This window comes from Anabrus simplex, chromosome 13 (genome assembly GCF_040414725.1).
Source record: "Anabrus simplex isolate iqAnaSimp1 chromosome 13, ASM4041472v1, whole genome shotgun sequence".
Classification (NCBI taxonomy): domain Eukaryota; kingdom Metazoa; phylum Arthropoda; class Insecta; order Orthoptera; family Tettigoniidae; genus Anabrus; species Anabrus simplex.
In genome coordinates, this window is record NC_090277.1 from 83,086,016 (window position 1) to 83,110,604 (window position 24,589).

At 41.1% G+C, this 24,589-nt stretch overlaps 1 protein-coding gene across 1 annotated transcript in view; it reads right to left on the reverse strand.

Annotated features, from left to right (window-relative positions):
* milt (trafficking kinesin-binding protein milt) overlaps positions 1-24,589 on the reverse strand; it is a 461,657-nt gene that overhangs the window by 388,071 nt on the left and 48,997 nt on the right. The window contains exon 2 of the mRNA XM_067156966.2: positions 4,114-4,240. Within this exon, the coding sequence (XP_067013067.1) occupies positions 4,114-4,240 (127 nt within the window). The remainder of the gene's footprint in view (positions 1-4,113; positions 4,241-24,589) is intronic.

Below are 24,589 nucleotides of genomic sequence, written 5' to 3' on the forward strand. Positions count from 1 at the left end.
CTCTGCACTGAGATGTGCATAAATACGAAGGGCGTATTATATTGTTTTACTTTTTATATTTTTCTACCCAAATGAAGTTTATTACAGATCAGTTGTTACGTCCACCTTCTCAACATAATCTCCTTGTAACTGTACGCACTTTTGTCATCGATTTGTCAGTCTCTCCAGACCTTCCTGAAACCATTCTTTCGGAGTGCTGCGTACCCATTCCTTGACAGCTGTGTCCTGCAAAATCCTTAAAACGGCAACCACGCAGAGGTTTCTTCATGTTCCCAAACAGGTGATAATCACTTGGTGCCAAGTCGGGAGAGTATGGTGGGTGTAGTAGCACCGTGAATCCCATTTGATCAAAGGCCGCGGTGGTCTCTCGGCCAGTGTGGGGCCCGACATTGTCATGTTGCAGAAGCACACCTTTAACCCATTTTCCTAGCATGACGTGAGCGCTTAAGGGTTGACACATACGCTACACTGTTAATCGTGGCCCCAAATTCCAGCCAGTCAATGAGGATGATGCCCTTCGTGTCCCAGAATACTGTCGCCATTCACTTGCCAACTGATGGCACTGTTCGACATTTCTTTGGCGGTGGACTGCTCCTATGCCTCCATTGCATCGATTGTTGTTTCGTTTGTGGCTCATGGGCCTAGCCATGAAGTCGGCTAGATCTTGACCATGGCGTTGCAAAAGGTCTCTGCACACGTCCACACTCCTCTGTTTTTCGTCTGCAGACAAGAGTCTAGGCACCCACGTGGCTGACACCTTCCCCAACAGTAAATGGCCGTGCACGATCCGCTGCAGAGTGCTTCGGCTAATTCCCGTGGCTGCCTCCATTTCCGTAAATGTGATGCATTTGTTTCCTTGGATGGCCTGTTCGACCCGGGCAACGTTGGCTGGTGTTCACACTGTCACATTCCTTCCAGTACTGGTTCCCTTGTTCACCGATGTGCGCCCTGTTTTCCAACCTTCCACCCAGCTGTAAACTGTTTTCCGTGACGGCTCATATTCTCCACAGACTGCCACCAAGCGCCGATTAATTTCTGCAGTGGTCAGGACTCTAGTCAATAATGTGAGAATCAAAAATAAACACACACTTTGTTTTAAGTAACTGTTAGGTTCTTCAGTCTTCCGAAAGTAATTTTGAGTAAATACATTTACAAACAGAGTGATTTTTAAATTTAAAAAAATTAGGTTTGCACGGGTTTTCAGGACAGAACTAGGCCAGAATGAAACAATACTGGACAATGAGAAAGACCAAAAGAAACAACGCTGATACGAATTAACGTTGTTCTCAGATGGCCAAAACGAAGAAGAAGAAGAAGAAGAAGAAGAAGAAGAAGAAGAAGAAGAAGCTACCTGCACAAGAGAACATACGGCAAAAGAATGATACCTAAAAAAGAAACAACTTAATTGAAATATGTTTTTAAATTTTTTTTTTTTTAATTTCCAGGTATGATTCTGTTACCATATGGCTTCCTTTACAAGTAATCTATAAATGCATTAATCAAAAATTAGTTTCGACAGACTGAAGAAGCGAACACTTATAAATGATCTGAGTTGAAACTGCAGAGAGATGGCTTAAAATATGCCAAAATAAAAAAAAAAGAAACCACTGTTAAATACTGTATTTTAAAGCCGTAGCGAATTAACCGAACCAAGCGGCCGAGTTTACTGCAGACACGCGACAATGGAACAGCACGCGCGCGCGCGCCAATCAGTGAAGCGGAGCTTCAGAAAAACACCGTAATGCAGATGACAAAATCCAGCAGTCACGTCAGAGGAGAAGCTCGTTGTAATTTACGAGCTTACGGATGGTGACAATGCAAGACCTGGTATTTCAGCAAAAAAAAAAAAAAAAAAAAAAAAACAAGCCTTCAAACAGCCTGTTACCGAGCTGAACTACAATAAAATATTTCTTGATAACATTACTTAATGATTTATGATCATCATCATGTTTGACTTTACAGTATAAAAGGTAATGCATACAGTAGAGTAGTTACGAGATACTGTACATGTTATAGACTACCGTACGCTTATTACAGATACCAATCCAGGTTATGACCATGGATCCTTTCCATGTTAAGAAAACTGTACAGCTCTTATGGACCTACAAGGAGTGAACACCACCTCCCCCCTTTAGACACCCATAATTCCTCGAGATTAAAGAATATTATGATGTACTTTATATTGTATTATGAAAGATAGAAAAGGGACGAGACTCTTTTTTTGCCCGTGAGTTAATAAAATAACTACTAACATACATTCGCAGGGAGGACGCGCAACGGTGGGAACAGTCATAGTTTTGTTGCCTTCTTTCATTGTCCTTCTGAGCTGCTCTGGTACGTATTATAGATAGTCCACACCATAGTTAATAAACAATGTTAACAAAAAGTGAATAAACAATATTAATGAAATTTCTCTCGCCATAGTTAAGAAACTTTTGGTAACAAACTTCTTCAGCATTATGCCCAAACCAAGAAAAGCTGCTTGTGAGGTTACAATGCACAGGGCCAAGAGGAAGAAATTAGAGTCAAATTGTGTCACAGAAAAATATTGGGAAGGCGTTTAGAATTAACTTTGGAGGGAATACTTATGTCAGAACTTTTAATTCATGATGCAGAAGGCTTTCAACATTTTCTTGAGAACGTCCCAAATTGACTTTCAGTTCTTGTTGACAGTAATTGGGCCTGAAAATGCAAGAAATGATACAGATTATCGGAAAGCGGCCTTCATTAATGACCGACTAGGTATAAATTTAAGATTTCATTTATAAAGGGTGCATCCGTGACGATGTTACAAACTTTCAGGGATGATGGAGAGATTTCAATGATTGTACATACATTGTAGGCTATAACTTGCCCATATTTAGAATTATAAGGCTGAGGATCACCCCTGGCTGGGTTGCAACAGGTCCTTTAAATAGTGAAATGATCTAAAAATCTTTGTCGTAGTGTACTGAAAGGTGGATAACCTCACACCTGTTCTCCTGTAATGTTTAATGTAGTAATAGATAAACGAATTGTAACAAGGATAATTCATGCATGTATCAAACAACAATTTGGCATACAATAAATGATTAACTTACTCTCTCCCTAGTTCCAGGCGATTCGGAATTAGGGGGTGGGAGTATTCAATTCAATTATGCATCTAGCTCCAAGACTCCCTATTGCTATGGATGTTAACTTACATTTTGCTTTACGGTATGGAATTGAGGGTTTGTAGGCGTCCCACTTATCTTAATGAACATCTGCTTTCATGGATATCAACTTTTCAACAGATTCATCCACTGGCTGGAAAGTATAAGTTTTGGTTCATTATGCCTTATTTTTGTTAATAGAAGAACCATCGGGTTAATGTCCAAGACTCGAATAACATTTCTTCAGTCATGACATGACAGCCTGTAAAACAGTCCGTTAATGATATCTCCCTTATTATTAATCCTCGTATCGAAATGATGCATGTAAGAAAATCGTTTAGAAATTGATTTCCATTGAGTTTTTGGGGAGTACAAAATCACTTTTCGGTTTCGTGTAAATCTGCAGTCAGTTCAGGGATTTAGAAACAATACTGACCCTAGGACAGGTGGATTCTAAATATGAAGTTTGGTAGTTTTCAAGTCATAAGAACTCAGACACCAAAGGTAAAAAAAAAATATGCAGATGATCATTATTACACCTGAAACGGATAAATGAAGGAAAATTTCGCCAATGTACAGACACGCGGTCGTTACGATTTTATTTAGGCCTATCTAGATATACAGAAGGTCAATTTGAGAACAAAGTTACTTTTTTGAGTTACTAAGAACATTTCGAAAAGTGGTTTTTATTCATCCTTCTCATTATCATAAGGTCATAGATAGAAATATTGAGGAGCTTTCTTGCAAATACCACTCAAGTAATATTTTATACATTTTCGTTTTTGTGTTAAAAATTCTTGTTAGAATGACGTGTTCGTGCTCGAGTATAAGGCGGTGCAAAAACATTTAATTCACGCCCAATTCACATTTGAAAACGCGCGAGCATGTCATTCTAACAAGAATTTTTAACACAAAAACAAAAAAAAGTGTTAAAAATGACTCAACTCTAACGAATGAGTACTCGGGTAGTACGGGTACATACCTGTGAGGGTGGCGGCGTCCTGCGCCCCGCCCAGCGCTAGCGACGCGGGCCGCACTCCTCCTGATGCATGCTCCAGGGCGGCGGCCAGCTTGGACGAACAGCTGGGGGCGGGCCTATCCTCGCCCTCCTGAAACAGAACACATGCCATGGTTACTATCAGATAAGGCAGTGTAGGGGGAGTCAGAGTAAACTTAGAGAAGGGGGGGGGGTCAGTATCTTAATCTCTCAGGATCTGTGCAGATAATAATGAAACAGAACCCTATTTATCCGACTCAAACGGGACCGAATACAATTAGGATGAATAATATCCGGATAAACCAGGAAATTCAACAGCACAGCGTATATGTGTTCTTCGTTTGGGGCATCGACCTCAAGTGGCTACCAACTTCAACAGGGTCGGATGAATGGAGCATGAAAATCCACTCGACCGGGTGAAGAATGGAGCATTATCTCTGTCTCCCTCCCGCCCCTTCTCTGAAGCATGGTAGCGGCTTGGGCTCTGGCATAGCAAGTGTTCGTCAGTTTGAATCGCGCGCCCGGAAGCAACAAAGTAACAACATTTTCTCGAAAAGAACACTTTCTGCACCAATTTTATGATACAACCTGTATAAGGTGAGTCAAAAAAAGTACAGTGAATGGACCGACATCGCAATAACAGCAACGTGCGGCAACAGCGCGTGTGACATACCGAGAAGCGCCACGCAGCGCTGAAAGCACGGGGCCGAAAGAGGCCACACGATCGCAGAGCGTGCGTGAAGAAACCGCGTTTAAAGGCAATAGAGCAATGCCTAAACATCAAGTCCTGTTAGAAGTAGGGGAAAATGGCGACGGAACCGCACTCCATACTGGTGCCAGTGTGCGGTACAGAAGCCGTAAGCAGTGCGGTGGTACAAACGCTTTCGGAATGGATAGCAAAACCCCTCCGTTTTGTTCACGGCTTCTGTTCTGCACACCTACACTCACACAACATGTCGCCGCTTTCTCCAATTTGTAACAAACCCCGATGTCCGTCGCACCACGTTCGACCGGCCGCAGTAACTCCGCGCGCACAACGCCAAGTGGCGCTGCCTCGATATGTTCCTCCACTCATTCACACGCACGCAGTGCCACGATATCTCCACTGCGACATCGGTCCATTCACCCCACTTTTCAGATCACACTTGCAAAAGCAAACACACTACAGAGAATACGCGCCACTGCACGAGGTATCTGAAGACATTGACTGCCAGAGCACCTAGTGGAACGGTCTTGAAACTGTGTAGTAACAGTACACTGTACACTATGAATTATGCCGGAAGTGTCAGTTTCCAAGTGGTCTTTAATTAAAAAGTGGTTACAGGAGGTTCCCTATTACACATCGGATGGTAAAATTATATTCTGTGACGTTTGCAGTGAAGAGGTGAGAGAAACTTGTTTTAGATTTCCGTCTATCGAGTTCTTATCAAATTTGCAAAATAAACATGGTTTTTAATGGATGCTTATTAAAATACGTATATCTGAAGCTGCATAAAAATATTTTAGAACCTATTTGAGAGTCTACTTTAGGCAGCTAAAAATAACATTTTAGCACCTAAAAATCCCAGGTCTAGTAATCACTATTGCATGTTTCTGTGGTGGTTGGAAGTGTAGTGTGTTGTCTGAATACACAGAGAAACGTGTTGGAACAAACACAAACAACCAGTCTCCAAGCCACAAGAATTAATTAGTCACGATTAAAATCTCCGATCCACCGCGAATCGAATCGGGGACCTTCTGAAACGAAGGCCTTAACGCTGACCATTCAGCCAAGGATTCGGACAAAACGGAATCATCATTTAGTTTAATTATTTCTATCAATTTTAACATGCAACTTTTGTAGTTTCAAGCTTGCCGCCTCATGGTTAAGGTCGGGCCACCAGGTGCGCCACTGTGAACATATCTCTCAGTTGTTGAGAGCGAGTACATGAGAGTCCCGGGACGAAAACTATGCCCCTCTACTCATCTGTTTCCACGACATAGCCGATGAGTCAGAAAAATTTCCATCATGTGTACTGGCGGGGAAAAAACGATCTGTCGTGAAGAAGAAAATGTTTCTCCACGACAGAGAAGAAATCCCCTCTTCGCTACTCTGTTAAAAATCAAATAAGCGGATCGGAGTAAATTTAGATGTAGAAGAATTTAGAGGAGGCAGAGAGCTTCCTTCTTAACAAACGGGCCTTTTCATGGGGTGATTAATTTTGAATGTTCACAGGTTTAATTAGAAAGAATCAAAAAAGGCCGAAAATGGGGGACATGACCACTTAAAATCGGTCGTAATTTAGCCAAGGGCCGCGATATTTGAACCGGATATTCGGCTTCTTGGTCCTTACGACCTGTTTTAAGAGTAGGATGCCCGGGTCGGTAGAGTGACTTAGGAGGATTGTAGTTTTAGCCATCTTAACTATTGTATTTATCTGAGATCTAATAAGTGCAATACGAAGTTCAGTTCGTATCTTTTTTTAGACCTCAGAATTGGAGCATTAGTCATACGGCGGAGGGTTTTATTTCGAAAAAGTTGAAGGGTTTGCATATGTGATTTCGGAATATAGCACCAGGCCTCGCAGCCGTATAGGAGGATAGGCCTGACACATGCTGGGTATAGGTCTCTGTTTCTCAGTATTGTCTATACTGTATTTGGTATAAGCTACACTCGAATTCAAGGGGACTGTGAATCATTCGAGATGTAAATGTAGGGCTACAATGGTGGTGGTGTTAGGTTTCTAAGCTACCGAACGCAGGCATCGTTGAGTGGCTGAGGGCAAACTTCTACCAGACCACTAGAATGGAATGAAAATGAAAATTCACAGCCTGTTTCCAGTCATTCGACCGGGCCAGGAATGGAATGAATGAAACCCCATCTAGCAGCGAGGATAGGAAATGCGCCGGCTGCCGACGTCTGTCCCACTCCTCTGGGGCAATGATCAATGAATGATAGATGAAATGAAATTATATTGGGGAGTGTTGCTGGAATGAAATTTGACAGGGGAAAACGGAGTATCCGAAGAAAAACCTGTCCCGCCTCCGCTTTGTCCACCACAAATCTCACATGGAATGACCGGAATTTGAACCACGGAACCCAGCGGTGAGAGGCCGCCTGAGCCACGGAGGCTCTTGTTGTTATTATTATTATTATTATTATTATTATTATTATTAAGAAATAAATGAAAGACTTAAACTATTCCCCTGATTTGCATACCAGACTGTAATTTTCCACGTTCCACCTGAGGTTAGACGTCTGATTGTATCATGAGCAAGAATAAAGGTATGACTGTTCCTTCTCCTTGGATGACCTTAACCTAATGTAGATCAAGGCAGAGCCTCACTGTGCTGCACCCTGGGCGATGTCTGAGGTCGAACCAGCCTCCTTCACGCTATACATCACTGCTTCTTAAGTAAGTTAATCTATCTACTCGGTCAACAGGTTAGTTACAACATTTATTGCCTTGAACGGGTTATTATATCTATTCTAATAAATGTCTGATGGAAAATGTGCGAGAGAAGTAAATGCCCGAAATGCCCAGGCGAACGAAGCTTTCTCCAAAAAAAAAGATGTATCTACTAAAATCTCCGGCCATCAACATGAAGGTATGAAGGACTTAGTGAAAAGTGTTGTCTGGAGCTTTGGTAAATTATGGGTCCGAAACCTGGACCCTGCGAAAAGCGGGAGTATTGAAAACCAGGGCATTTGATATGCGACTGCTAAGAATACCTTGGAGCGACAAAACGAGAATGTTTTCACACGAGCAAATGGCACACGCGTTAAACAGGAGAAGAAATAGCTTCGTTTGCCACTTGCTTTGTATTTCTGACCGGTGCCACCACCCTGTTTCAAGGAAAACTGGAAGGTAGAAGGAACAAAGGAAGACAAAGAGTGCAATTTATCTTCTTAATTCTCAATTCGAAAAACTGGTTGGCAGCAATTATTTTCCTCAACTCTTCTCCCTAATCTGTTAATCTCTTCATTGCGCCTACATCTTCTCTGATCTGTCTAGAGTATTGCGGTCTAGGTCTTTCTCTTCCTCTCTTGTCTTGAATAATTCCCTTCATGACATTTACTTTAAAACTATCGTACCTGTAGAGATGGCCAATTAATTGGTCCCTTCTCTTTCTTATTGTTGATAATATAGGTATTTTTTCACCTATTCTTCAAATAATTTATTTGTGAGTTTTACTATCCATGAGATCTTTTATATCCTCCTCCAGCACCACATCTCAAATGCCTCCAGCCATTTCTTATCGCATGCACCAATAGTCCACGTTTCTGAGCCTTACAAGGCGACATTCCAGAGACAGAACTTTATAAATCTTTTTTAAGTCTTCACATTTCGATTCCTTGATGTAAGCAGCACCCTTTTCTTGTTTTAGAAGGCCTTTCTCTGTGCAATTCTGCTCTTTATATCGGCTGAACTTTTTCCATCGGAAGTCATTTTACTGACTAAGTAGGTAGAGGCAATTATTTTTTCTGAGTGGTAAATCATTCATTATATCGTCGACTGCAATATGTTGACGGTTGCGTGCCATAATTTCAGACTTCTTTGTATTAAGTTCACGTCATAATTCTCTCTCTATATCTTACTCAAAAAGTATTAGCAAGAATAAACAAGATATTGTGCAATTTATAGACAACATTAAAGACAAGCAAACCTACTGCCACTTGAAGCTGCTGGCCAAAGAAAGGAAACGCTGGGAAGAAATGCACGTTACTCGCCTAACAGAGTTAAGGATGAGGATGAGGATGAGGATGAGGATGAGGAGAAGAAGTCAAAGTGTGGCTATGTAAATAAATGAAACAGACATGGATTAATGATGAGCCCCACTCCCTAGCTGAATAGTCAGCGTAGAGAACTTCGGTTCACGGGGCAACATCCATGGTATCCCATGCCTGTTGTAAAAGGCAACTAGGAGCAGCTCTGAACTTTGGAGCATGACTTTGTGACCATGGGGCCATTAGCTGAGTCCTGGCATTGCTTCCACTTACTTGTGCCAGACTCCTCCCGTTCATCTATCCTATCCGACCTCCCTTGGTCAACTCTTGCTCTTTTCCGACCCCGACGCTGTTAGGTGTCCGAGGGCTAGGGAGTCTTTCATTTTCACGCCCTTCGCGGCCCTTGTCTTCCTTTGGCCGATACCTTCATTTTTCGAAGTGTCGGATCCCTTCCATTTGTTCTCTCTGATCAGTGTTATACAGATAATATACTTGTCTAGTTGTACTTCCTCTTAAAACAGTAATCACCATAACCACTCATGGGGCCCCGAGTTCGATTCCCGAGCATCAGGGATGTTAACAGCGATGGGTGGATTCCTCTAGTCCGAGGGATGGGTGTTTGTGATTGATCATTTCCATTTCCATACAACACACTAAGCCACCAACCACGACGCAACTGCGAATACATCCCTTCACATGGGCTTGGCGACAGGAAGGGCATCCGGTCGTAAAACTGAGTTAAATACTTGCTAACTACCCTATACAATTATGAAAAAGACCAGAAAGTAAAATACATGAATTACTGAGGCTCTGACAAACTTAACGTACCCGCAAAATCTCTAGAAATATCGAAAATACCAAAAATGTTCAACTGTACGTCTCACTAAATCTACCGACACGAGACTGTCGTATGTGAGCACCTTCAAATACTAGCGGACCGAGAAGGGCTCGAACCCACTAAATTGGGCTCAGAAGGCCAGCGCTCTACCATCTCAGCCACTGAAATCTGCCGCACTTCCCACCTTAAGCCACAAGCTCAGATAAAACTTGGCAAGAAATATACCACTAGTCGCTGCCTTGATCTACGACGGTCCTAGGCACGAATTTAAGACAAGTATGATGATGGTGATTATTATTATTATTATTATTATTATTATTATTATTTAAAGGGGCCTAACATCTAGGTTATCGGCCCCTAACGGTACGAAGTGGAACAAAATTAAATGGTGGTTAAAATTTTAAAATGTATCCATTTACTAGAATTTAAAACAAATTACGAAAAATAAAAAAGGGAAATACTTAAGTTGTATATGATACTGGATTTAGAATGTTAAACTCGTAGTATTTCTTGTAATATTTTCTTTCCGTGGTACTGCCTGTTTTACTCTTGTTGTTGATGGGTAATTACGTTTTAACTTTACTGTATTATCACATTTATTGGGACATTTCCCAATTACAATGTATTTTTAATAATAATACATTTAAAATAATCAGTGGATCTAATTCTCACTGCCTTATTTTCTGATTAAATGATAGAAAATATAGATTAAGGTAGAATAAGGCATTGCTTTGAAGTGAAATCACATATATCATTCAAATTAGAAATTAAAGTAACACATTAAAATGCACAAACTAAAACAGAGTCAAGAGAATAAAACTACAAATTAAAAAACGAACTTGTATACTCGATAAAACAAGCCACTATCCCCTCATACGGAAGACGAGGTCTGCTGACTGCTCGTCATCTCGTAGGATGAGGGAAGTTTTAGACTACGGCGCATATCGGCCAGTTTGAGATTGCTCCAGGAACATATTTAAGAAGAAACAGTCAGTAATCACTCCAGTCACAGCCAATCCAGTAGCAGTTCTCCGTATGTCGGACGCCAGGAAATCTTGTGAAATTTTCACAAAACGCGAGATTTTGCAGGGTCCTGCATCTGTGTCTGAATAAATTATTTGCGGGAAATAATAGAAGAACAACGCCTTACTCCGTTTAAGAAGTGCTATAACTTCTGCACAACACAGCAGTAATTTCATAATGGGCATTATTAAGGGCTGACACCTGTTGAGGACGAGAAACATTTGCAACGAGCAGCACGCGACAAAATGTCTCACACTGCACGCGACATACAGCTTCAATTTTCTTCGAGCCACTGGTTTCAGTGACATAGTGAAAATCAGGGGTTACTCTTTTCCGGCCCACAGAAACACTTGAACACTTCGTTTTCATTTAAATGAAACCAGATTTGGAACATAATTTAAATGATACTCTTTTCGGTATTTGGAGAGTACTGTAGAAGACAACTGATCACATCCGCAGTCTGCGAAGAATTCAAGGAGGTTCGTGCTCCTAAATCCACCGTCGTACGTTTGCGCAAGTTGTAATGAAATCATCGCTTCCTTCATGAAACTAGTCCCAGGAGCACACTGGAAAAAGTGCAACGATATCGCATCTATCTCGAGAGTGCCTAAATGCATAGAAGTGTTTTATGTGTTGGCCATTAAGATTTCGACAAATTCGAAAACAAGCTACCGTGTTCCTTCAGGGCTGTATTCCTGTGCATTGTGTATTTTTGAAAATGAAATCGGTTCAATACATACTAGCGAGTGACAAATTATCGTATCATCAAGATGAAGCTTGGTCCCGACTGGCCAACACGTAGACATATTTAAAGATACTGTAAATCGAACGGAGACATCATAAACTCGCTGAAGTTTAACGCCCAGTGTGCTGTACAGGTTGTTACATAATCATTCACCATGGTCAGTACAAGCAACTTCATCGTATTTAATGGAAGGGAATTAATATTCGGAAACCTTTTAACGGAATGCAGCATAAGTAATAAAATAGAAAAAGTCCACAATAAGGACATTATTTTTCGTTTAATTAAACACACACAAGAGTAATACTTCTTATTGCAAATATTTCCGCTAGAGGAATTTACAGGCAAATCATTTGGTGCAAAAGTAACACAAAACAAAGTAAAAAGTCAATTACATTAGCATGAGGCAAAAATGTAAGCAACTTGATATGAGGTGATAACTCATATAATCTAATAATAATATTGATTTTATGTTCCTTTAACTACTTTTGCGGTTTTCGAAGACACGCCGAAGTGCCAGAAATTTTTGTCCCACGTGAATTCATTTACGTGCCCGTAAATCTCCCGAACTGAGCTTCAAACAACCTACTTGTAAACACATTTCAAAAGAAAATGAGCCGCCAATGGTGTAAATTGAAATATAGTGCAGCGCAGAAGGGGAGACGATTTTAGGTGGGAAAAAAATAGTAGCATATTTTTACGTTTAAGTAAAATTAATGACTGCTAACCAAAATGTTTGGTGTGTGAAAGTGAGCCTATTCTAAGGTTATCGTCATCTTGTTTGTCCCGTTCATCCTCAGCTGTTGATACATTAAATTATACCGTTTTGAACATTTCGCTTTTGCAAATTTGTTTGTCACAAACATCACGAGGCCTCTGAAAGTCCATACAACTTTGTTATCGGTCTAACTTAGCACCAACTCAGACCGGTTTTCTAGCGACGATGGGAAGGAAGTTTCAGTGACCTTAATATTAAGGTGCTCTCCTGGTATGAAAATTGGGAACCACGTAAAAACTATTTTGAGAACTGCCGATAGTTGTGTTCGAACTAGAGGATAGGACTAATTGTCTTAGACTGACTTAGAAAGGTCAGCGAACATTATGCGACAATTTTATTCGGCCAAACATTCATAGTGAACCGATCTTGTCTCCGAGTATACCATCACTTACGAAACAACACATAATGCAGGCAAACACAGCGCATCAATATCATGTAACTAACATGGACAAATACGTAAACAAATTATGTTCCCATCTCTTACTTTGCAAAAACCTTTATATGGTGCGTGCGTGGTTGTGAAAGCCGGACATTACGAATACGAGAAAGTTAAGACTAGAGGCAATTGAAATGTGGATCTGGAGAAGAATGCAGAGGATAAGTTGGACTGAAATGAAGAGCAATACTGATGTCCTTAGAGTGGAGAAAAAAAAAAGAATCTGGAAAAATTAAATTGGAAAAAAAGGAAAATAAAATTTACCGGTCTGAGGCATGAGGAGTTCCTTTGTAACAGCACTGAAGGAAGAATTTCTGGAAAAAGAGGAAGGGGACGACCCAGGGTGTCTTATTTCAAGAACCTGCTTCAGAGAATGAACTACAAGGCCTACACTGAGTTGAAAAGACTGGCTCAAGATAGACAACTATGGCTGCGACGGCAAGGTTTAGCCTTTAAAATATAATGATGACGACTCTTACTTACGAATTAGTTGCGCTATGCCATGCTAAGAGACCAATCTCGAGGACATCTGCACCATTTTTTTTATAGGTTTATTCTGGTGTAAAATTATATTTTTGTCCTGACAAAGGTTCTCAAGCGACGAAATAGACTGTGCACAGAAAATTGCCATTACTAACTCATTACTCTAATATTGATGTCATAAGCGGGACAACTATTCCTTTTCTAAATTAAGTAATTTAAGTAATGCACTTTTGGTATTGTCACCATGTTAACACCAAAAATTACGTTAATTAACGGCTATTTGGGCCGATGACCTTCGATGTTAGGCCCCTTAAAACAACAAGCATCATCATCATCATCATCATCATCATCAATTAACGGCTATTTATTACAATTCAATCTATCATAAATGATCTGCATTTAGGATTGTCGCTTTATCAATTGTTACCTAGGCTTTTCTTGGATATTTCGAACGTACTTTGCAATTTATTCAAATACCTAATTCCTCTTCCTACAAATTAATAATTGCTCTAATTTATTCTCTTCGTCCCCCTGTGGGTGGGGGTGGTAGAATAACACCCACGGTATCCTCTGCCTGTCGTAAGAGGCGACTAAAAGAGGCTCCGGGGCTCTGAACATTGGAGCGTGGGTTGGCGACCACGGGGCCCTTAGCTGAGTCCTGGCATTGCTTCCACTTACTTGTGCCAGGCTCCTCACTTTCATCTATCCTATCTGACCTCCCTTGGTCAACTCTTGTTCTTTTCCGACACCGATGCTATTAGGTTTGCGAGGGCTAGGGAGTCTTTCATTTTCACGCCCTTCGTGGCCCTTGTCTTCCTTTGGCCGACAACTTCATTTTTCGAAGTTTCGGACCCCTTCCATTTTTTCTCTCTGATTAGTGTTATATAGAGGATGGTTGCCTAGTTGTACTTCCACTTAAAACAATAATCACCACCACCACCACCACCACCACCTTATTCTCTTCAATTCCAACTTAACCTTTCCTATCTTTAAAAGCTCCATTAGAGCTTATTTGTCTACCACTGTCATCTCTCCATTGACACCTTGTCTCCTGACTTCCAAGTCTTCCCCAGCCTGAAGTTTGCAACATTATCTTAAGACTACACTTTTGTCGGAAATCACCCACAACAAATCGTGCTATTTCCTTCGCATCTTTTCCAGTTCTCGTATCAAGTAGTCCTGGTGAGGGTCCCCTACACTGGCACCATACTCTTGATTGCGGTCTTACCAGAGACTTACACGCCGTCACTTTTACATCCTTACTACAACCCCTAAATAATCTCTAAGCCATATGAAGAGATATGCAATCTTTCTTTCTTTACAATCTCGTTAATGCCATTACTTTCTCACTCATTATAGTAAAACAAAAAAACAAAACACCATACCACATCACCATGTCGTTGGTGATGGTGGTATCATGAACAGACTCGGCTGAATTTTTCATACTGGGTTGTAGTATACAATACTGCTTCACACAAACGTCTGGTGGTTTGCCTACATAGCCGGGCGTCACACTCAATCATTCAACCTATGCTCTTCGTAGTTTCTCACGCAGAACTCTGGTTCGAACTCACTTTCTCCCGAGCTTCACGGTCCGAACCGCGCAGCCAACTCGCTCAGCATACAAAATATGCTCTTGGAGTCCATTCTTAAGTAATTCACTTCATATGAGCATTCAGTTCTAACGTTTCCAAACCAAGCTGTTGCCGAATGTCTTCATTGTATTTTATTCTTTCCTGTGTTTTTCCGGATAAATCAAACTTCTTTGCTAAACGGTCAACGTCACTGCGCTGGTTCGGAGGGCTCTGGTTTCGATTTTTGGTCAAATAGAGGATTTTAGCCACGTGCGCTAATCTGATGTATTTAAATAAAAACAAGGCGTGTGTGTAGTTGCGATAATAAGAACTAAATGTTATGGGGATGGACAGCTGTTGATTGGTCAAAGTTCCTGAGATTCTAATAAGTGGATGATCACTGGTGCCATGAGCTAAATACTCAGAGAGACCTCTCGGCCAAGGCTACACTTGAAAGAAGCAAACAAAATCTCACTCCTGCGTTATTAGAACAAGTTACTAGTTTAAATGATATTGTTCACAACAAACTGCGCTGAACGCTGCTTAGCACTTTCCCAACATAACAGAACTACACAAAATATTACTAAAGATAGGATGATTTATACACAGCACAGTTGGATAATGATTCTGCCGTACAAGAGTCCGCTCGTTGGGTTTTTTTTTTTTTTTTTTTTTTTTTTTTTTTTTTTTTTTTTTTTTTTTTTTTTTGCCAGGAAGAGTGTTCTGCTACTCTCCAGAGATACTAAAGACAAGCCTACCAAATATCCATTGTTAGTTAATTCTGTTTACATAGAAAACTGACACCAAACAAAATCTCAATACTCCAACAACAAGCAGGCAGCCAATCCCTTGACTACAGCAATGAATGTGGAGCCACGTGTATTCCCTGTGTGTGTTGGCAAGCACAGTACTACACAAAATAATGGGCAGGTTTCCACTAATGAATGTGGGGAACCATATCCGCCACGATTAGACTACACTGGAAATGATGATGATGATGATGATGATGATGATGATGATTGTAAAAGCTTCAGGTCGGAAAATTGTACTGACGAGCCTGAATACCTACAATTAACTGTAACTTGCTGAGGCGTATAAGTCTCTCAGTAACAGAAATATCATGGTCGTAGTAACTTAACAACATTTATATACGTTAACTTTTTTTTCTCGTTAAGGCCATCTATGGGCCACACTTGACAGTTTTGATGTAGGCTGAGACAACTCACTATTTTGATAGCTTTGTTCCTAGCTTCAAAATGTGATAAAGGGAAATTAAGTACAAGTCCAGCAATTTACCAGTCGTGCTTACATTTGGTCTAAGGCCACGAAATATATATATATATATTTTTTCGTCTTCACACATTAACATAAATTAACTCTTTTCAATTCGGGAAAAATAAATCCTTCACTTACTATCAGTTTCTTTTCATTCTTTATTTCTTCTACGTCTTTCTTCTACGAAGGGTTTTTCCTTCTTTAGAAGTTCCTTTCTTGTCTCCTGGAAACCCCCGAACTACTAGATTTGCAGTCTGAATTCCTATCTGCTGTGTCGTCTTCTTTCACGCCAATCTTGGCAAAGTCAACTCTCTCTCTCTCTCTCTCTCTCTCTCTCTCTCTCTCTCTCTCTCTCTGTGTGTGTGTGTGTGTTTTTGTTTTCTCCTACCCATCCTAATTAAATGTTCACAGAATAGCATTCTTCGGACCCACTCCATAGCTTAGTAATCAGGGAAGTGACCTTCGGTTCAGAGCACCCTGGGTTCGATTCCCGACTAGGCTGGGGAGTCGTGAACTGTTGGTTCCTGCAACTCGGGGACTGGATGTTCGTGTTCCCTTTAATGGACATCTCTTCCCTTACAGTTTATACAACACTTAACTGCCACAGAAACACGCAACACTTAACACAGACTTGGCGTCAGGAACGGCATTCGGCAGTAAAACTGGGCCACACTGCTAGTGGTTTAACGTCGCGCTAACGCAGGTTTTCGGCGACGCAAGGAGGAGAAACGCTTGGATCAGGAAGGTAGCGCGGACATGGTCTTAATTAAGGAAGAGTCCAAGTATTTCCCGGTGTGAAAATTGGGAACCACGAAAAACCGTCTTCAGAGCTGCCAACAACTGTACTCTTCTCTTCATCAGTTCAACCACTCCTATAAAAGAAACGCTTGATGGGCCTTGGCCCACCAAGCGACCGCTGCTCAGTCCAAAGGCCTGCAAATTACGAGGTGACAAGTGGTCAGTGCGACGAATCCTGTCGGCCGTTATTCTTAGTTTTCTAGACCGGGGCCATGGCTCCTCAGTTGTAATCCGGTAATCACGCAGGCTGAGCGGACCTTGAACCAACCCTCAGGTACAGATAAAAATCCCTGACCTGGCGGGGAATCGAACCCGGGACCTCCGGATGAGAGGCGGGCACGTTACCCATAGACCTCGGGAGCAGCCAACCACTCCTATCTTCTGGTACAATTTATTATTTCTTAGGTGTAAGTCCCCTAAACTATGGGCCCAGTATTTTTTTTTTTAGTCTTTTCTTTTTCTAGTTTTAATGAATTATAATAATGCCATTGTTTTAACGTCGCACTAACTACTTTTGACGGTTTTCGGAGAAGCCAAGGTGCCGGAATTTTGTCCCGAAGGAGTTCTTTTACGTGCCGGTAAATCTACCAACACGAGGCTGACGTATCTGAGCACTTTAAAATATCACCGAACTGAGCCAGGATCAAACCTGCCATGTTAGGGTCGGAAGGCCAGCGCCTCAACCGTCTGAGCCACTCAGCCCGGCTTTTTAATGTACATAACTTATTTATTTATTTATTTTATAATTCCTTGGCTCGTTGACAGGAAATTGATTTATTTCCAAATATGTTTCTAAACAGGCAATGCATTTTCTTTCATTTCATAACAGTTCATGTAGCATAAACCGGAAAATACGCATAAACTATGAAGTCACTGGCAATCCCAGGATACGACAGGCAGCTGGTGAATGTGCAGCTCGTCTCTCCGGGTGATGATATTACCTTCCTCGATCGTGGTGATGGACAGAAATAGCTCCCCATCACGGAACTATGTACTAAAATACGGAACAACGCGGCGCCATTTACCCACGCGATGTTTTACACAACAGCAGGGGACTCCTTCACTAAACACTTACTACAAAACACTAGCCGTCAGTTTAAACATACTGTTTCCGTGCTTTGTTTGCATCACGGAATAACCTTACAAAAGTCGAAAACAGATTCAACTGTTTGTTTTGGTGTTTGTTGCAAATTTACATGAACATGGAACCCAAGAGAAGGAAGTATTGTAACTTAGCGACTGTAAATTAATCCAGGGCGGTGTGATTATTCAGAGAAAGGTCTTAAAATGGATTCCAGAATGTCTAAGATTATACTGTATAACCTCCATCTAAAACTTTAGGTAACATAAGTTCTAGTAAATATAATTTCCAGTCATTTATGCCTTATAATTAGAGCTAGGAATTCTAGGGCTACGCTTTAATAATTGTTTTCTGTTAAAATATTATAACTGACTTGTCTTACAAGGAAAACATGAGATATCCAATCTTAACTGTGTTTTGATTGAAACTTCCTGCACCTTTCGTCAATGCCACCACGTTTTTACACCTTAAATCTAGGTCAGCAACTTTTAGTACTCTCTCCGATCTCATGTTTTTACTCCTTTGCCACATTTCTAATCCCATAAAAATCCAAGAAAGGAAACCGTACGTCTGTGGGTTGATCTACTTGACTGTTTTATAAATCCCCTGTTTTGTTAGAGTTTACGGTTTTCAGGGTGGTATCACAACACTTTTGCTCCAGTGCAGTCATGTTGGGCGAAAGTTTTAGAGCAGGAAGAAAATGGGGAAGGTGAAGATAAGTTGACCAATCAACATCACTGAGCGCTGTAGTGGGGAAGGAATTTAAAATGTAATTGTTGAGTCCTATCTGTGTCGGTGCGATGTAAATCAAACTGTAATAATTTTTTTTAAGTGATTTGGAACTGTTTTGGCAGCCTTTTTATTACATGTGTGAATTTGGTTTTGGTACAGTTTGTAATGAATATTTACACTTTAAATTTGCACCTCTTACAACTAAATTATTACACTTTTTGGCCCAAATTCTGCACCTAAAACTCCTATCTCTACTTATAATACTGCAGACCATGTTAATGAAGAGATCACGACACGAAACGGCGTGAGACAACGTAAAATCCTCCCTCAAACCCTGTTTTTCTTTTGCTATTTTTACGACACACAGAAGGGTCTTATTGCGAAGATGCCCTCGGACACTCCCGGCACTAAAAGCCATACGCCATTTCATTTCATTGCGAAGATGAGATAGGATAGGGCTAGGATTAGGCAGAAACTGATAGAGCCCTGCGAGGATATACAAAATATTATCCGCATCCGCGAATGATTATCCGCGGATATTGCAAGTATTTGACTATATTGCACCCAAGGTATTGAAACTGATGGATCTGTTAACATAATACAATAGGCCTGACACCTGGCACCAGACCCCTGCAGTGACATGTTTAAGAGAGATTTTCTCTTGCGACAACTATCGACATATTGGGCGGTTCTTTTTCGGAACCTTTGTTCCTACCTTCCTCTACAGAAATTGTGTACAGGAACCAGTTAGGCTTTTACAGCTTTATGGGCTGACGTCTCTTTACAAATCACCATTTTCCCATACCAATGTCAATGGTCGTCTCACCACAAATAACTGCATGAATATGAACGGCTCACTTGTCGAGTGAAAATCAATAAACATAACTATTTAGAAATTATCAATAAATTTATCCGCACTGTCATAAAATTTGCAATCGCCAGGACACTAACTTCGCGGATATCCGCATCCGTGCACAGCTCTAGATATTGACCATCGCCTTTATAAGGTACAGCCGCAGCACTAACTGGTGTTACAATGAGAAACCACGGAAAATCATCTTCAGGACTGCCGACAGTGGGGTTGGAACGCACTATCTTCCGAATGCAAGCTCACAGCTGCGCGTGAGCCAAGAGGTCGGGACCCCCTCCAAACTCCTTCACCGAAAAAAACCCCCATGCCCCTCTTCCAACTCCATCAATCCACAAAAACCCGACGAATCTCCTGGCCAGAGAGAAGGCGTCACCTTGTAGTTGGCCCTTTCCTGGGTCCGCCCGACCAACTCGCTTAGTGCGGAATACTTCAACCGAAGTTTGAACAGAGAGCGCTGAAGCCGCTGTTTTAGATTTAACCGTCATTGTGTCGGTATTTGTAGTGCAAAGGAACAAACAAGTGATAAATCAAGTCATATATAGAAATGCAGGAATATAAAAGAGAAACCCACAAAAGAATAAACACAATGATACGTCAGTGAGGGAAGAGGGAGGAGCAATAGAAAGAAGAAACGATGATAAAAATGAATTCCTTGTAACGTCTGCAGGAGGTATTTTATAACAATTAAGACGTTATCGAAGGTGGTAAAGGTACGTGACAAGTCAGACTGAATGAAGAACGGCCAAGAAGATCACAGAATGCATGGCTCAGGCACGAACATGGATAAAATGTATCAATAAACCTTGACTCATACGCTCTTGACCTTCTGGCTACTAAAAACATTTGAAAACGCGCACAGTTAATATTTATTTTCTCAAAGAATAAAAGATTTCCATTGGAAATAAGTACACTGCTGAATGTGGCCATGTCCTGCCCTTCAGCCTACAGATATTATCTTAGCCTAATTCTATATTTTTTAAATACAGTTGGTACCGTTAGCTTCACTTTGTGTCTGTTTAACTCTTCAGGCAGCAGACTGCTTGAATCATCTTTTTTTTTTTTTTTGCTATTTGCTTTACGTCGCACCGACACAGATATGTCTTATGGCGACGATGGGATAGGAGAGGCCTAGGAAGTGGAAGGAAGCGGCCGTGGCCTTGATTAAGGTACAGCCCCAGCATTTGCCTGGTGTGAAAATGGGAAACCACGGAAAACCATCTTCAGGGCTGCCGACAGTGGGGCTCGAACCCACTATCTCCCGATTACTGGATACTGGCCGCACTTAAGCGACTGCAGCTATCGAGCTCGGTGCTTGAATCATCTAACAGCACCACTGAAGTCTATGAGGTTTTAGGGAAATCGTAAAAACTGATGGCGGTGCCAAAATGAGACATACACAGCATGGTGAGGGGGGAAGCAGTTTGTCATTGCTTTCCTCACTGGGCCAAAACGTGCCATTGTACTACGACCAGCCCCGTGAGCAGCACTAATCCCGCTCCGAATGACATTACTAGACCCGGGATTTTTAGGCAGTAACAGGTTAGACTGCAAACGCATTTGGTTATTAGCAAATGTCTTCTATCCCGGTCCTCCATTACGTAGCGAGAGTAACACACTCTAGGAGTTCTAATAAGCCGTAAGCATAATGTTTATGCAAACATCGTAGCATAACCGTTGCGCAGGTAGACTATACTTGTTACTCGCTTCAGTAAGTTTGCATTCTAACCTCTTACTGCATAAAAATCCGGACTACGGTCATTACACAGCACCATCCATACGTCAGCACTTTCCATACTGCCACAGCCATAAATGGGACTGAGACTTTGATCTATGAGGAAAGACAGATGCATCCATCAAGAAACAACAGCATAAAACATGTCTGGTGGCCATGATCGTCAAGGCAATACCGTCTAACACCATGGTTAGCCGGTTCGAGTCCCGTTGGTGGAAAAAAATCATCAACAGAATGCGGGTGGTTCAAATGGAGAAAAATTAGCTGTGTACTTTGTGATAACAAGGCGAACTGTAGATTGAACAAGTCAGTAGAACGTCCAGCACGAAAATATGGCCCAAGAAAAGAAGTTGGAAGTGACACAATGCGGTGGATGTGGGGTCACCAGAGAGGATAAAAAAAAAATGAACACATTAGAGGAGCAGTTAAAGTGGAATGCCTAGGGCGAAGAAAATTCAGGAAAGCCGATTGCAATGGCAATGTGCTTCGACGAGGAGTATGTGGAGAAAAGAATACACAATTCAGTGGTAAATAGCAGAAGAAAGCAAGGAAGGACAAAGTTGATGTGGACGGACAAAATAACAGAAGGTCTGGGAGAGAAAGCCTAGAAATGAGAGGAAGCTGGGGACAGGAACATCTGGAGGAAGAAAATTTGAGAAGCTAGCGCCGCAACAGGGCTGAGATAAAGAAAAAGAATGCTGGTTGGCAGGGTAGGAGACGTGATGGCATACAATTTCTAATCACAAGATTGCGTAATTGGATTTAATTCTAAACCTTTCCGCAGTGCTCACATAGAGTGAGGAGATACGACGTTCTTGACGCAATTCGGCAATAGGAAGGAGAAGTTAAGCCTTGAACAGACCCTCTGCTGTTATTAGAGAGGACGAGGCTACGTGCCAGCACCGGGCTTCACTCTCTAACTACCTCATTATGATCATCATTCACCCAGACGCTGAAGTCGCCAATGGGCGGAGACCACAAGACATCACATCACCACATACCAGAAGTGTTGATAATGGAGCACTACGAAAAGGTTGTAAGGATAACACCGTGAGCGAAATGAGAGCGGTACCCCGCCAATGTGAACGCTATTACTGAAATATCACTCAGCGAAACCTCTCTCAATGAGATAAAGACGGATAAAATCTATCTAGTACATGACAATGAAAGTATACTTTCCAAAGACAATCTATATTTTCCCCCTAACTAAACAATAATACGATCTTCTACTTGAAAATATATTTACAAAATATGGATATATTATATGACGAAAGTCATTAAATGGCATTTTATCTTAATGGGAATGACTATCAGTAATGACTAGGTATGAAAATGAAATGCCGTGTGGCCTCCAGAGAGGAGTTTGATGGTTAAAATTCCAGACCCTGTCGGTAATCGAACCCGGGACCCCTGTGACCAAGGGCCAGCACGGTAACCATTTAGCCATGGAGCCGGACACAGCGGTGGAAATATGAAGTGTCGGAACACCCGGTGTACATGCCCTCATTTACTGCTATCGGTCCTTCCTGTTTCAAAACACCTGAAGAGACATCTCCGCCATCTCCGAGGCGAACAATTTTGAAAATGCAAATGCAAATTGCAGTTCATGAGTCGTCTCGTACGCGAAATCCTGTCTTCCCAGATTCAAAGTATTAAGATACAGAACTAATTACACTAATTAATAAATCTTATGGATTTCTCCTCGTACAAAATAGTGTGTTTGATGTTGCTTAAATTAACCTATTTTACTGCTTAAACGAGTTTACTTAAAACAGCTTCGGCAAATCCGTCCGTCCGTTCTACTCGACCGATTTGCTTCAGTTTTGTTTTGTTCTCTCCGGAATTACCTGCCGGTGAATCACAAGGCACTGATAGGTCTGTAAAGTTCAGCCAACTTTGAGTAATCATAAAATCAAATCATTAAATAATCACTCCAATAATTGCAGGCGAAAGCTTACCCTAACCCGCAATACATTTTGTACTTACCTGGTTGCTAAGCGACTAACACTTTATTCCCATGTGATTATCATCCTTAGTAATGTAATTGCACGCAGCCATGTTTAATTACTACCTGTCAAGGCAGAGAGTATACACTTCCTGTGATCACGGGAAGAATACTATTCACTGCTATATATTATTTGATTCTCTAATCTTTCCCAACTTCCAAATATATTCAACAGATGGCAGAGCGTTCCTATTAAGTTACATGCTGCTGAGAGAAAAGTCTACGTACAAACAGACACCATCAGACATTATCTAAGAAAACCTACCGAAGAATAACCTAGCTACACTAGAAAGAGTGAAAGCTATGAATCTTAAAGTTCTCTGCCTGGCAAAACACGCTCCTATGAGCTAAGAAGACAACTGTTTATAGAGAAGAACTGCGATTAAAAATACCACTGCCTTCTATGGCACAATAGTAAGCTTTACATCAAGAACTGCAGGATTTAAAAAAGAGAATATACGGATAGATTTTTACCAAACAGACGGCGTGATGACGTCAGAATGGATGAATTCTGACTACGAACTGAGGCATACCATTACACACTTCTTATTATTCATAAAACCACTGAAAAGGAAAGGCAAAACAATATGACTACGACAGGCTTATCAAGACGAGTTATATGACCTGCGGAGCATCACGGGTCCTCTAGTTCTCTTATTAATTGTCCACGTAATTTGCAACAATCTAACACACCACAGAATAATCCAGATACGTGTATAGTCTGACCTTGCGCGGTCCATGCCTAATTCAAGTTTCCATTACAGGTTGGATCCGCACGTGAGCTCAACTAAGGGTGCAGGGCCACCTGCAGGTATTCTTTGGTTGTGCGAGAGGCCAGCAGACTGTGAGCGTCTTGCTGCAAGCATGAATTCTGTCAAATGCTACATGGGCAACTCTCAACACAGGTAAGAGTAGGAAGTAGTTACAATGTTTTTTAACTCTCCTCTGTTTATATATTTTAAGTAAATAGTGAATGTCCAAGAAAATGTCGCAATATGGTCACTGTTCCACAAGAATATATATTCTACCCGGCAATAATTTGGTCAAGAATAGGGAAACAAAGTTTGCAAAGCAAGAACCTTAGTCTATTCTTCAACATTTAATAGAGAACGTGGTTTTAAAAATATTTTATTCTCAGGAATAATTAAAAACAGTGTTCGGTATGGTTATATACAATTCATCTTTAAAAAAGAATTATCAACAGTTTAACTCTCTTATTTTCTGAAAAATATGGTCTTCTAGCTAACAGACAAATCGGGGAAAATTCTTGCACATACAGACCTCTAGAAAAAATATTTCGATGGGTGAGAACAAAGCGGTTACGATTCAAAATACACGATTTCAAGTTTCAAGTTTATTTTTTAATTTTTTTTTTAGAATCTGGT